The following is a 15,368-nucleotide window of genomic DNA, read 5'->3' as shown; positions in this document are numbered from 1 at the left end:
TGCAAAAGCAGCAGACTAGAAGGCAACGTTATGAAACTGCTTGACAGTCTAGTGAGTTGGCAACAACCAAAGATGTGTGACTGAGAAGCATGCGGTAAGGTATGCAGAGCATGCTGTATGCAGAGCATGCTGTATGCAGAGCATGCTGTATGTAGAGCATGCTGTAAGGTAAGCAGAGCATGTTGCATGGCGTGTAACATTTCTCAGAAATTCCATGACCAGTGCTAGATTGAGTAATATCGCATTACTGTCCATTGAAAGTGCACGTGCCCAGGGAATTGATTTAGACTGTTTTGTTGATGAATTTGATAGCCGGCATGATAATCGTAGAATTAAGCTGCACTAAATATACGTACTATAATCTACTTCACCTCAGGAAAGGGAAACTCGCCCTGTTGGCAACACTGCATTACTTCATGCATGCTTGCATGGGGTTTTAATATCAACATAATATTTACATTACATTCATAACTCATGATTCATTTTTGTTTTGAAGATATTTTTGCCATATTTTGCGATATTGTTAAAAATATATTGCAAGGAATACATATATATATTTTTTTTTTATTTAAGTAATACGAATAACTTCCATTATCATAATGTTTGTGTAGGCATACATGTATATGATTACAAATGCAAGTTATGAAAGTAATGAGGAGTTATTATTGTCATTTGTTATTTCAAAGTTGAATGGGAAGAGGCTCAAGTTGAGGAGAAAGTGGCAGATGCATGCGTTGAGGTGGCTGACTCATAGCATGAGGTTCCTGCCTCAAGAGTTGCGCTTGCCTCAAGGGTTGAGGTGTCTGCGCAGAGAGAGGCTCTTGACTCACGAGTTGAGATTCTTGAGGTGTGAGCTGCGAGAGTTGAGGTAGCGGCTGCGCAGAACGCAGTTCCTGTCTCACGAGTTGAGGTTCCTGAGGAGCTAGCCTCAAGAGTTGAGGCTCTCGCCTTGAGGAAAGTTGAGGTAGCAGCTGCGAGAGCTGCGGCTGCCTCAAGGATGGTAGAGGTTGTCGTACCTCAAGAGGTTGTTGCCTCGAAGATGGTCTAACTGCAAGAAAATCTTGCCTCAAGGCATAAGACTCCTGCTCCCATTGTTGAGGTTGCCTTAAGGAAGGTTGAGGTTGCTGCACAACGCTGGTAACTGGCAACTCCGAACGCGGTAAGGTAGCTTGAGGAACCTCAACTTCGTACGCCTGGCAGACTGGACTGCGGTGAGGCGGAGCGCTCGCAGGAGGAGGTGTAACCTTCTCAGCCTGAAACTCACGCATTAAGACCGCAAGCTGCGACTGCATGGACTGCAGCAAAGTCATCTTGGGATCAACAGACGATAAGGTCTGTTGAGGCAAAGCCTTAACAGAAGATGAGGTCTGTTGAGGCATCGCCTTACCTCTCTTAGGAGGTGTGCAGTCACCTGATGACTGCGGAGAGTCAGAGCTAACCCAATGACTGCATCCGGGTTGTTGAACTCTAGAGGTCTGGACTTTACGTTTAAGAGGTCTTGACACCTGAGTCCAGCGTTTTCTCCCCGAAATTTCTTCTGCAGACGAGCAAAATAAGGGCTCAATCGTCTGCGGGTGGGAGTGACGGTCTCTGTAAGACACGCCCGCAACCACCGAGGATACTTCTGTGCGCCGATCAAGGCCTGCCGAACCCTTTTGCCCTTCGACATTGCTTCTCCCCTGGGCTTGGGAGCTTGCAAGAGGTCCCGGACTGGGAGGACGACTGGCACGCACAGAAGTACCCTCACGCACAACACTGCACACTTTGCGCTAATCACTTATCACTTTTGATTTTCTGTTTGCACTTATTTCACTGAACTCGAAACTTTAAGTGGTTTGTACCTGAAACACGCAATTCTATCCTTCCTTAAAAGTTAGTAATTGCGAAAACAGAATTACAATGTAACAGAAAAATCTAATGAAAGATAAATAATTCAGTGGCTGGAAAGAGACTAAACACTAGATCAAATAAACTACGTTTAAAATCTCTCACCGCATAAAGCTTGAGAACAAGAATAAAACTCTAGAAACGTTTACCTTCTTCCCCTAAAGAGACTAGGGAGAAGAGCAAAAACGATAACAACGTTACTCGCTTGAACGAAACGTTTATCCTCCTCTCTCTCCCTCCGTCTCTATCTCTCTCTCTCTCTCTCTCTTGACTTAGAACCTGAGAGAAGAGCCCAATCATATAGATCGTTAAAACATATTATTGTTAAAGGAAAAAAACTGAAAGATTTCCCAAATAAAAAGTTCCTTTATTAGAATTAAAACCATTAAGCTAAGAAAGAATGAACAAAACGCTAGAAACGGTTTACTCTTACTGCAACGTGACACCGTGAAAATTCTCTCTCTATCGTAACGATAGAGCGCAAGTTGAACGTTCTGAACGTCAACAACTGCAGAGACAAAACAAAACGTTAGTTCCACTTTGAAAAGTACGAGACTATCAAAGAAATTCTTTCAAAAACATTAAAATAGCATAATATGTTAACAGGTAAAACCGAAATGACGGGCTCAATGTTAATTAACTTCGGTACAAGAAAAGACCGCCTACTATTAGGAAAGGTCGAATATAAACAAATATAAAAATTAATAATAATAAGTTTATAAAAAAGGAAGTTAATCGAAGAGGCCTATAAAAGGCTGAGAGATATAAAATAAATCTATAACTTTTGTTAAGCAAAATTAAAAAAGAGAGTCTATACTCTCTTAGACACCAACACTTCCGTCTAAGGGAAGGGTCGGCCATTTAAAGGTGAAAGAGAGTTCATACTCTCTTCGTCACCATAATTAATCAAATTAATTCCAAAAGCTAGCTAAGCTAATAATAAAACTTCCTGAATAGCGAAAGCTGAAATCTTAGAGCAATACTTCACCAAAAACCGTGAACAAGACTCCAAAATTATAAGAGTATCCATGAACGTCTTGCCGGAAGCACGACAGAGGAAAAATTGAGGTGGTGTCAACAAGAAGTACTGCAGTACCTGGCCACAGGTGGCGCTTGTGAGTACACCCCCCTCTTGTATAGCGATCGCTGGCGTATCCCTTCCGTAGAATTCTGTCGGGCAACGGAGTTGACAGCTACATGATTATCGGGTAAGATTAATATTGAAAAAAATGAAAGAGAAATAGTTCCTACCATAGAGTTTTCATAAGTTTGTGTATTGTCTTTAAGCCTTCTGGTGAGCTGGTCTATTTCCTTCATGAGAGAGGTGATAGTTTTCCTGTTGGTCACTTCCAGATCCTCGAGCTTCTTAATTTTGGCCTTTTGTTCCTCCTGCAATGACCAAAGATTATGACTCACCAGAATTGATAATTACTGCCAGTTGGTTAATAGATGCTAAGAATATTATCTAACTGATAAGGGGATTTTGACGAAGGAAAAATCTATTTCTGGGGAGAGACCTGTGACGCCCGGTGAAAAGAGTCCTTCTTTACACTTTTCTGATATAAATCTTCCAAATATACCAGAGAAAGATAAAAGCATGGAATGCAGAGGTTACTACCCTCGCGCGAGCACCTCGTGGGTGTCGTGTATACATCAGGGGCGTGTGAAAACCACTATTCACAGGCTGTCTTCCATTTAGATAACTCCTTCATCAAAGGGAAGGGCCGTAACAAAGGCCCCAGAAACCACACTTGGACCACGCCATCGTCACCCAACACGAACGCCCTCTAGGTCATCCTTCTGTTTTGGACTTGCCCGCATAGTCGTATTTTTTGTGCTCTCGGTGTTTTTCAAGTGTTTGTCGTTAATTCATCATCATCCTCAAAACATTGCTTATTTTCATCCCAATTCAGTCCATCACATGGAACCTTTTATTTGTTATAGTTTAATATTTACTTAAATATTTAACTATTCTGCTTCATAATTGTTTACAAAGAGATTGGTCTTTGATTTTATCATTGTCCTGAAGTGGTATCTTTCAAGTTTCTGGAGCAACTGTCCATTTGAAATAAGTGTAGCATATCAAACGTTAGTTCCCCATTAAATAATATTGTAATTCTGTAAAGCTTGTAATGAAGAAAGGTATGAGTCTTCCTCTTATTTAATATTCTATATTCTTACAGGACTGCTAAATCATGTTGGTATTACTTACCATAAAAAAGGAAAGTGAGAAAAGAAAATTTTTGCTAATAATAACAAATAATAGCATCACGTTAAGAATATTTCAAAAGCTCTAAATTTTAAATGAACTCTTTTTAATCTCGAGGAACAAATAATTTCTTTTAATGACTTAGGGAAAGATTATAATATTCCTGAGATAAATTGTGTATTTTCTCATTTTTTACATATACCGAAGGAAACAAGTGGCTGAGACGTATGCAAGTCTACTAATGTGATACTTAAACTAATTTTTGCTTGAATTATTAATATACCCCAAAAAAAGGGCACCTATTTATTACAAATTTCTAAGTTTGTTCCTATCAGCCTTTCCTCTTTTCAATTTTCTGTACCTGATAGTCCAAAAGGGCTGTCTGTGCTTTCTTTAGTTTCTCCTCCAAATCCATATTGTCCTTCTTCTGTTGCTCAATCTGTGCTTGCTTTGTGGCATCTTGGTAGAGCAAGTCTTGTATGGTTGCTTGTTGCTGTATCTGTGAATTAAATAGAAATCGAGAAATATAAGCAGGAACAACAGGATGAGAATGCATTATAACATAAGAAATACATTCAACTATGTATATAAAATACAATAAACTAGTGTTAATTTTATTTGTCAAAATCTAAAAGGCTTGGCACACGAGAGAGAGAGAGAGAGAGAGAGAGAGAGAGAGAGAGAGAGAGAGAGAGAGAGAGAGAGAGAGAGAGAGAGAGAGAGAGAGAGAGAGAGAGAATGTACCTTTACCAGAAAAAGATTATCTTCTCTGAAATTCATCAACAAAAATTAAGGTACAATTCTCTACAGACAAGAGAGGAAAAGGGTATTCAGTGCGAAAGCAAAATTTACTTACCTGCCGTTCATTGGCCTTTTGGTCAACGTCCCTCTTGTGGCGAGATAGGATTTGCTGTTGAGCAGTCTGGATGGAGATAGTGATGATTGAGGCATTTGGAGGAGTATACGTAAAATTTACTGATGTACAGGATTTCTTGTAAAAACGTTATGTAGAATCATATATCTAAACTAAAATCATGGCAGATACACCAGAAAATGTAAGTGGATTACATTAATGACTGATACGAATATTCTATGTAACACTTTGTTTAGAACTCAAATAAATAATCACCAGTTGAACTATTATGAAATACCCTTCATGAGGTATACCATTTATTATAAAATATATACTACAATATACTTTATCATTATATCAGTAACTGATATAATGATAAAAAATTGTTGGGGCTGGGCCTGGTATTATAATTGATAAACCAAAATGGAAACTTAATCAGTTAAAATCAAGATAAACAGCAGTTGAATTATAATTTTTTGGCTCCCTTAGTAAAGGTAATCTGATTTCATTAGCAAGAAACAAGTTAATTTAATTTTCATTGTTGCTTAACACAAGTTTTGTATTTGACAACTTGATTAACTTGTCGACATAAAATTTTCAAAAATAACTTATGTATGATGTTAATGCTTTTCTTTTCATCTGAAAATAAAGATGCAAATTAAAGTATGTTGCATTCCTGAATGCTTAATTGAATTACTCTCAACAGACTCATTTGAGATCCCTTTAAAGCCAACTGGTTTCTAAGCTCTTTTAGTCACTAGTGTTCCTCTTCCTCCAACTACTAATGCCAAAAGCAAAAGTTTAGCTTATTTAGTCAACTACTCAGATAGAAAGAAAATTAACTACATTAATTACATGAGAAGAAAATTATAAAGTTCAGTCATTTAGATTTACAATTCATATTTGATATTTCTTGGATTGTTTGGTATCTAACAGTGTCAACAGGATTTTAGACAAAATGGTGGCAGTATTGTGTGCACTACTGAGATCCAATTTTTATAAGTAATGTAGAGAGGAGAGGTCCCCTTTTTTGTTTAATTTGTTTGATGTTGGCAACCCCCCAAAATTGAAGGAAGTGCCTTGGTATATGTATGTATGTATGTATAAAGTGGAAGGTCGTTAATTAAAATGATATTTTGATTATAAAATAAATTTTTGAATATACTTACCCGGTGAATATATAATAGCTGACGTCTCGGACGGCTCGACAGAAAACACAAAAACTCGCGAGCAATCGCCATGAAGGTTGCGGGTGTGCCCACCAGCGCCAACTATCGGCCAGATACCGCATATACATGTAAACAGCTCCAGTTCTTCTCATCCCGCTGGGTCTCTATCGGGGAGGAAGGGGGGGCCTTTAATTTATATATTCACCGGGTAAGTATATTCAAAAATTTATTTTATAATCAAAATATCATTTTTAAATATTAAACTTAGCCGGTGAATATATAATAGCTGATTCACACCCATGGTGGTGGGTAGAGACCAGTATTAATACAGTTTACGGTGTATATGCTTAGAGTTTTTGACAGTTATATCATAACAAAACCCAAATAAATATAGGTACCTGGTAAGGAAGCTGACTCTGACGATTACTCTGCCTTGTTAGTCTGCTTTCCTCACGAAGCCCAGCCATCCTCTTAGGATGCTGAAAGACTCCCAGGAGCTGAAGTATCAAGGGCGGCAACCCATACAACAGGACCTCATCAAAACCCTTAATCTGGGCGCTCTCAAGAAATGACATTTGACCACCCGCCAAATCAACCAGGATGCGAAAGGCTTCTTAGCCTTCCGTACAACCCAAAACAAGATTAAAAACATTTCAAGAGACAGATTAAAAGGATATTGGAATTAAGGAAATGTAGTGGTAGAACCCTCACCCACTACTGCACTCGCTGCAACGAATGGACCCAGTGTGTAGCAGTCCTCATAAAGAGTCTGGACATCTTTTAAGTAAAATGACGCGAATACCGACTTGCTTCTCCAAAAGGTCGCGTCCATAATACTTCGCAGAGATCTATTTTGCTTAAAGGCCACGGAAGTTGCTATAGCTCTTACTTCGTGTGTCTTAACCTTAAGCAAGCAACGGTCTTTTTCACTCAAGTGAGAATGAGCCTCTCGGATTATAAATCTAATAAAATATGACAAAGCATTCTTTGACATAGGTAATGATGTCTTCTTAACTGAGCACCACAAGGCCTCAGATCCACCTCGTAAGGACTTAGTACGAGCTAAGTAGAACTTAAGAGCTCTAACTGGACACAGTACTCTTTCAAGTTCGTTGCCTACGATCTCTGATAGGCAAGGTATATCAAATGACTTAGGCCAAGGACGAGAAGGCAATACCGACTTGCTTCTCCAAAAGGTCGCGTCCATAATACTTCGCAGAGATCTATTTTGCTTAAAGGCCACGGAAGTTGCTATAGCTCTTACTTCGTGTGTCTTAACCTTAAGCAAGCAACGGTCTTTTTCACTCAAGTGAGAATGAGCCTCTCGGATTATAAATCTAATAAAATATGACAAAGCATTCTTTGACATAGGTAATGATGGCTTCTTAACTGAGCACCACAAGGCCTCAGATCCACCTCGTAAGGACTTAGTACGAGCTAAGTAGAACTTAAGAGCTCTAACTGGACACAGTACTCTTTCAAGTTCGTTGCCTACGATCTCTGACAGGCAAGGTATATCAAATGACTTAGGCCAAGGACGAGAAGGCAGTTCATTTTTGGCCAAGAAACCAAGCTGAAGTGAACATGTGGCTTTATCTGTGGAAAAGCCGATGTTCTTACTGAAGGCATGGATCTCACTGACCCTTTTAGCCGAAGCCAAGCACACTAAGAAAAGTGTCTTGAGGGTGAGATCCTTCAGGGAGGCTGAATGTAATGGCTCAAACCTGTCTGACATGAGGAACCTTAGGACCACGTCTAAGTTCCATCCAGGAGTTGCCATACGACGCTCCTTAGAGGTCTCGAAAGACTTAAGGAGATCTTGGAGATCTTTATTACTGGAAAGATCTAAGCCTCTATGTCTAAAGACCGAAGCCAACATGCTCCTGTAGCCCTTAATAGTGGGTGCTGAGAGGGAGCGAACATTTCTCAGATGTAAGAGAAAGTCTGCGATTTGGGCTACAGAGGTACTGGAAGAGGAAACAGATGCTGACTTGCACCAGTCTCGAAAGACTTCCCACTTCGACTGGTATACTTTGATGGTAGAAGCTCTCCTAGCTCTCGCAATCGCTCTGGCTGCCTCCTTCGAAAAGCCTCGAGCTCTTGAGAGTCTTTCGATAGTCTGAAGGCAGTCAGACGAAGCGCGGGGAGGCTTTGATGAAGATCCCTTACGTGGGGCTGCCGTAAGAGATCTATCCTTAGAGGAAGACTCCTTGGAATGTCTACCAGCCATTGAAGTACCTCTGTGAACCACTCTCTCGTGGGCCAGAGGGGAGCAACCAACGTCAACCTTGTCCCTTCGTGAGAGGCGAACTTCTGCAGTACCTTGTTGACTATCTTGAATGGTGGGAATGCGTACAAGTCCAGGTGAGACCAGTCCAGTAGAAACGCGTCTATGTGGATCGCCTCTGGATCTGGGACTGGCGAGCAATAGATCGGGAGCCTTTTGGTCAACGAGGTGGCAAAGAGGTCTATGGTGGGTTGACCCCAAGTCGCCCAAAGACTCTTGCACACGTCCTTGTAGAGGGTCCATTCCGTGGGGATCACCTGACCTCTCCGACTGAGACAGTCTGCCAAGACGTTCAAGTCCCCCTGGATGAATCTTGTCAACAGGGAGATGCCTCGATTTTTTTACCCTATGAGGAGGTCCCTTGCGATCACGTACAGTGTGTGGGAGTGAGTGCCTCCTTGCTTGGAGATGTACGCCAAAGCTGTGGTGTTGTCTGAATTGACCTCTACCACTTTGTTTCGAAGAATGCTCTCGAAACTCATCAAGGCCAAGTGGACTGCTAATAGCTCCTTGCCGTTGATGTGCATGCTCTTCTGAACCGACGTCCACAGACCCGAACATTCCCGACCGTCCAGAGTCGCACCCCAACCCAAATCCGACGCGTCTGAGAACAACACGTGGTTTGGGTTCTTGACTGCTAGGGACAGACCCTCTCTCAGACTTATGTTGCTGTCCCACCAGTTCAGGCATGCTTTTACTGGCTCGGTGACCGGGATTGATACAGCTTCTAAAGTCTTGCTCTTGTTCCAGTGAGAGTCTAGATGGAACTGGAGAGGGCGAAGGTGAAGTCTCCCTAGCGATACAAACTGCTCCAGGGATGACAGAGTCCCTACGAGACTCATCCAACTTCTTACTGAACAACGTTCTCTTTTCAGCATGAGTCGGACTTTGAGCAGGGCTTGTTCTATTCGGGTGGCAGACGGAAAAGCCCGAAAAACTAGACTGCGAATCTCCATCCCCAAATAGAGAATCGTCTGGGATGGAATCAGTTGAGACTTTTCTAAGTTGACCAAAAGTCCCAACTCCTTTGCCAGACCCAACGTCCAGTGAAGGTCCTGCAGACAGCGATGACTGGACGATACTCTGAGAAGCCAGTCGTCCAAGTACAGGGAGGCTCGAATTCCCGATAAATGAAGGAATTTTGCCACATTCCTCATGAGCCTCGTAAACACGAGAGGAGCAGGACTGAGGCCGAAGCACAGTGCTCGAAACTGGTACACCACATTCCTGTAAACAAACCTCAGAAACGGTTGGGAATCCGGGTGTATAGGAATGTGGAAGTACGCATCTTGCAGGTCGAGAGAGACCATCCAGTCTCCCTCTCTGACCGCTGCTAGGACGGACTTCGTGGTCTCCATCGTAAATTTTGTTTTCGTAACAAAAACGTTGAGCGCACTGACGTCTAGCACTGGCCTCCAACCTCCTGTATGCTTTGGGACTAGGAAGAGACGGTTGTAAAACCCCGGTGACTGAAGGTCCGAGACTTTCACCACCGCTCCCTTCTCTAGCAACAGAGACACTTCGTGATGTAGAGCTTGTCTCTTTGACTCCTCTCGATACCTGGGAGAGAGGTCTATAGGAACTGTTACTAGAGGAGGTCTGCGTACAAAAGGTATTTTGTACCCCTCCTTGAGCAACAACACAGACTCTTGGTCTGCACCCCTCTTCTCCCAGGCCTGCCAGAAGTTGTTCAGTCTGGCCCCTACCGCTGTCTGAGGACGTGGGAGGTCAGACTCTGCCACGGGAGGACTTGGCTCCTCTCCTCTTACCTCTCTTTCCCTCGGCACGAAAGCCTCCCCTGCTGGGAGCTCTGCCACGAAAGGGCGGGATAAACCTAGACGCAGGAGTCTCGATTCTGGGTCTCACAACAAAGGATGAAGAAGGATCTCCCTTGCGAGCAGAAGAAGCCATCAGGTCATGTGTGTCCTTCTGTACAAGCGAAGCAGCAATGTCCTTAATCAGCTGTTGAGGAAACAAGGCAGCCGATAAGGGAGCAAAGAGCAGTTCCGATCTTTGACAGGGAGTAACTCCTGCTGAAAGGAAAGAGCAAAGGGTTTCTCTCTTCTTCAAGACTCCAGACGTAAAGGTGGAGGCGAGCTCATTGGAGCCATCGCGGATGGCTTTGTCCATACAAGACATAATAAGTAAGGACACATCTTGGTCAGCAGACGAGATCTTCCTACTTAATGCTCCTAGAGACCAATCTAAAAAGTTAAAAACTTCGAAGGCCCTGTATACCCCTTTAAGGAGATGGTCAAGGTCCGAGGAGGACCAACAAATTTTAGAGCGTCTCATGGCCAGGCGACGGGGAGAGTCTACGAGGCTTGAGAAGTCACCCTGGGCAGAGGCAGGGAGAGTCTACGAGGCTTGAGAAGTCACCCTGGGCAGAGGCAGGGACTCCCAAGCCGAGAACTTCTCCCGTGTCATACCAGACGCTCGATCTAGAAGCTAGCTTAAAAGGTGGGAAGGCAAAGGCCGTCTTCCCCAAACTCCTCCTGGTAACCAACCAGTCGCCTAGAAGACGTAAAGCCCTCTTAGAAGAGCGAGAGAGCACTAGCTTAGTAAAGGCAGGCTTGGTAGCAGCTAAGCCTAGCGCAAACTCAGACGGAGGCGAACGAGGAGCAACAGTAACAAAATGATCTGGGAAAAGATCCTTGAAAATCATCATGATTTTCTTAATATCCATCGAAGGTTGCGCAGCCTTAGGCTCTTCTACGTCTGACAAAACATCCAAAGGATTATCAGTAGGAGGAGGATCAGCAACATCCTCATCTGAAGGAACCTCGTCCGACAACTGATGAGTCTCAAGCAAGGGAGAGACCTGCCTTGGTGGCAATGCTTGACAAGCAGAGTCCACACGCAAAGGAGCATCAGTAGCAGTCAAGGACGCTACGTCATGTAACTGCTTAATGGACTGACCAGCAACAACAACAGGAGCGGGAGGACGCTCGACGTCAAGTCGAGACTGCCTTGACTGCCTAGATTGAGCAGTTAAAACAACTCTTGACTGCGGTGCTCGACGCTCAACGTCAAAACAAGTCAACTTAGCTGGTTGGCGAACGTCCTGAACGTCAACACGAGCATGCGGCAGCGGCTGAACGTCAACAAGCGGCTGAAAGTAAACACGGGACTGCATCGAGTGAGGCTCCAAGTCACGTGACTGACGTGACTTTGTAACGTCAACGTCAACAGGACGAGCAAAGGCTCCTTCGGACGGCTGACGGCCAGGATCTCGATCAGCGTAACAGCGAGGATCATCGTGAACCTGCTCAACAGTATACTCCTCCATAAGGGAGGCAAGCTTATTCTGCATATCCTGCAGGACAACCCATTTAGGATCAACGGGAGTCGGTACGGGTCGAGACGATGGTAACGTCTGTGACGGCAAAACATTGCCTAAACTAAGACTCTCGGAGCCCGTGTTACGCTTTTGTTTAGGCGGCGAGCAGTCTTCCGATGACTGCACAGGGTCAGAGCTGTCCCAATGGCTACAGCCAGGACGCTGGACCTGTCCTGAAGGGACTGACTTCCGCTTTAAGGGTCTAGAAACCTTGCTCCACGGTTTCTTACGCGAGAAGCCTTCGGATGACGAGGAGAAAACCGCCTCGCTCGTCTTATGGTAGGGGTGGTCTTGACGAGACACGCCCGAAACCATAGAGGGAACGTCTGTTCGTTGGTTAAAGCCTCTCGTCCCCATAAGTCCTACGACATTACTTCTCCCTGGTGCATGGGAGCTTGCAAGAGGTCTCGGACTAGGCGAACGACAAGCACGAACAGACGAACCCTCGGTCGCAACACTTATAACACTTTGCGCACTAATCACTTTATCCCCACGATTTTCTAATGTGGCACTCTGACACTTTAACACTTTTACATCCGCCATGAGTTGATTACGGTCCGTTGCCAAAGATTCAACTCTCTCGCCCAACGCTTAAATGGCACGCAACATATCCCGCATTGATGGTTCATGAGTGCTAGTAGAAGGTTCAGGCACAACTACTACAGGGGAAGGATTAGGTTCTGGGGCATGGGAGGAGGAAAATTCTAATGATCTAGAGGAACTTCTCCTCACCCTATCTCTCTCTAGCTTACGAGAATACTTATCAAACTCTAGCCAGTCGAATTCCGAAAGTACCACGCACTCATCACACCGATCTCCTAATTGGCAGGTTTCACCCCGGCAATTAGAACACACGGTATGTGGGTCGAGAGAGGCCTTTGGAAGACGTTTGTTACAATCCCTAGCATTACATTTACGAAATTTAGGAATCGGAGAAGGGTCAGCCATTTTGAAAAGTCAAAGAAAATCCAAAAAACAATCCAAAGTCATCAACAATAAAATCTATCCAAAAAAGAGTTCAAGAGTTTTAATTGAAGATAAAAACACCTGCACTGCGAAAGCTCAAAACCAAAAAGAAGTACTTCACCAAGAATGACGAAAAACTCCAGGTCAACAGCGAGTAATGGAATCAACTTGTCGACAAGACCGACAGAGAAGAACTGGAGCTGTTTACATGTATATGCGGTATCTGGCCGATAGTTGGCGCTGGTGGGCACACCCGCAACCTTCATGGCGATCGCTCGCGAGTTTTTGTGTTTTCTGTCGAGCCGTCCGAGACGTCAGCTATTATATATTCACCGGCTAAGTTTAATATTTAAAATTAGTATTACCCAACATTCATTGTGCTATATATTTTGCAAATGCCACTTGGTTGTATGACTAGCCCTCCTATCATATACCTTTAGAACTACTATACTACATGGACTGTTGAGGCTGCAATCCAGAAACTGCCACTCTGTTTTTGTCAGCCTTCAAGTTGGCACTTCATTCGGCAGTGTTACTTTCATTAGAGGATTAATTTTTCATTGTATGTAGGCCTCTACAACTAAATTGTGGGTATACGTGTTTTATAAAGGACCTGACGGTAGTGTGGTTATATTAACTATCCAACTTGATACTCAAGGTGTCTTCTAAAGTAAGTATAAGATATTCTTTACCTGTTTGGGTAAATATTTTATGATTAAAGTAGATTTCCTTAGTTTATTGAACTACCACATCTAATAATATTAGATTTACTTAAGAAAAGATTAGAAGGAGACGTGAATACAGTAAATGAAAAGAGCCCAACATGTTTCTGATTAAAGTATAAATTTGCTAAGTTAATAGATCTCCAACATCTAATGATATAAGATTTACTAAAGAAAGAATTAGGAGACGAGCATACGTGAAGAGCGCCCAGCATGTTTCTTGATTTAGTATAAGGATCTCCCAGATCAAATGGTATTAGATTTGCTAAATATAGGGTCAATTGCAACCCCCATATGAGGAGAGTTAATCGTAATACTTTCCATTCATTTAGTGTAAGTAAACCATCATTTGATATTAATGATGTGACTCATTTATATTTGGGATCCACTTTTCTACGTCTCAAATATCTTTTACTAACCCTCCAGATAATTTCTGGAGGATAATAAATACATACCCAGTATTCAGTGGATTACACTTTCCTCCCCATATTTAGCGTGGACAAATGAGAATGAGGGTTTCTTGTTGGCAGCTTCTAGTAGCCATTTAGTGTAGTATTTTTTCCAGTATAAGATAGGACGGCTTGTCATAAAAACCCACTAGTCCTTTAAATTTGAATTTGTTAACCAAGCTGTGCTTTCGAAATGTATAGCACAATGAAAGTTGGGTAAGTATTGCAATAATAAAATTCTGGCAAAATTTGATAGTAAAAATGCTGAAAAAATTAAGGTTGTAATTTATATGACAAACTAACAGACACAACACTTAGGAGAAATAGAGTAGTATCTACCTGCATGCCCATTAATTTTTCTGTGGACTGGGCAAGCTCTTTGGTTGCCTGGGCAAGTTGCTGCTGTAGAGAGTTGATGGTACATTCTTGTTGATTTATTATAGCCCCTTTTGTTTGCTGGTCCTGTTGAAGAAAATAACTGAAGGAAACAATAACAAAAAAGGGATTTTGACGAAGGAAAAATCTATTTCTGGGAAGAGACCTGTGACGCCCGGTGAAAGAAGTCCTTCTTTACACTTTTCTAATATAAATCTTCCATATATACTAGAGAAAGATAAAAGCATGGAATGCAGAGGTTACTACCCTCGCGCGATCACCTTGTGGGTGTCGTGTATACAACAGGGGAACAGGGGCGTGTGAAAACCACTATTCACAGTCTGTCTTCCATTTAGATAATCCCTTCATCAAAGGGGAGAGCCGTGACAGGCCCTAGAGAACACAGTTGGACTACCCCACCGAACAAAAACAACCATTTCACAAAAATAACAGTCATTCAAACACTCTCCTCAAAATTACAATTTCTGATAACAATGCCATAGGTTATTACGATCCTGCATTAATCATGCAATCCTAGGAAATGGAACATGTGTGACCTACTAAACTTCTCTGGAGTGTTACTCCTTTTTTGAGGGCTACCTTATTTTGCTGTGCATCTCTCTCACATATATGAGTCACAGTCACTTTATTCAATCTCCAAGGCCTGAAGAACTTGCCCTTTTAATTTTATATTAATACTGAAATTACCATACCATCCAGTTTTTCCTTCATTAACATGCCCATTAGTATACATTGATTTCTCAGCTATAATGCCACAACAAAATTAAAAAGCATACCAGAATACTTTATTTTTCAAAGGTCTTGAAAAAAGAATTCCTGGTGTAGGTCACACAGACTATGATGCCAGTCGAGATAACACTTTTTTAGACAACCTACTGGAGCACTTATCGCTATGATTATTATTATTATTATTAATATTAATTGCTACGCTACAACCCTAGTTGGAAAAGCAAGATGCTATAAGCCCAGGGGCCCCAACGGGGAAAAGTAGCCCAATAAGGAAAGGAAGCAAGGAAAAATAAAATATTTTAAAAACAGTAGCAACATTAAAATAAATATTTTCTACATAAACTATAAAAACTTTAACAAA

The 15,368-nt window shown here is 42.3% G+C and overlaps 1 protein-coding gene across 2 annotated transcripts in view; it reads right to left on the bottom strand.

Annotated features, from left to right (window-relative positions):
• Nucleotides 1–15,368, bottom strand: part of LOC137646068 (putative leucine-rich repeat-containing protein DDB_G0290503) — a 96,341-nt gene that overhangs the window by 31,295 nt on the left and 49,678 nt on the right. For both annotated transcript variants that reach the window (XM_068379232.1, XM_068379231.1), the window contains exons 16-19: nt 14,222–14,344; nt 4,953–5,018; nt 4,458–4,595; nt 3,139–3,276 (exon numbers count right to left, since the gene is read on the bottom strand). In XM_068379232.1, coding sequence (XP_068235333.1) covers nt 3,139–3,276; nt 4,458–4,595; nt 4,953–5,018; nt 14,222–14,344 — 465 coding nt within the window. The remainder of the gene's footprint in view (nt 1–3,138; nt 3,277–4,457; nt 4,596–4,952; nt 5,019–14,221; nt 14,345–15,368) is intronic.

The sequence above is a fragment of the Palaemon carinicauda genome, chromosome 8 (assembly GCF_036898095.1).
Source record: "Palaemon carinicauda isolate YSFRI2023 chromosome 8, ASM3689809v2, whole genome shotgun sequence".
Classification (NCBI taxonomy): domain Eukaryota; kingdom Metazoa; phylum Arthropoda; class Malacostraca; order Decapoda; family Palaemonidae; genus Palaemon; species Palaemon carinicauda.
Note: the sequence above shows the minus strand (reverse complement) of the source record. Positions and strands in the feature narration are given on the sequence as shown.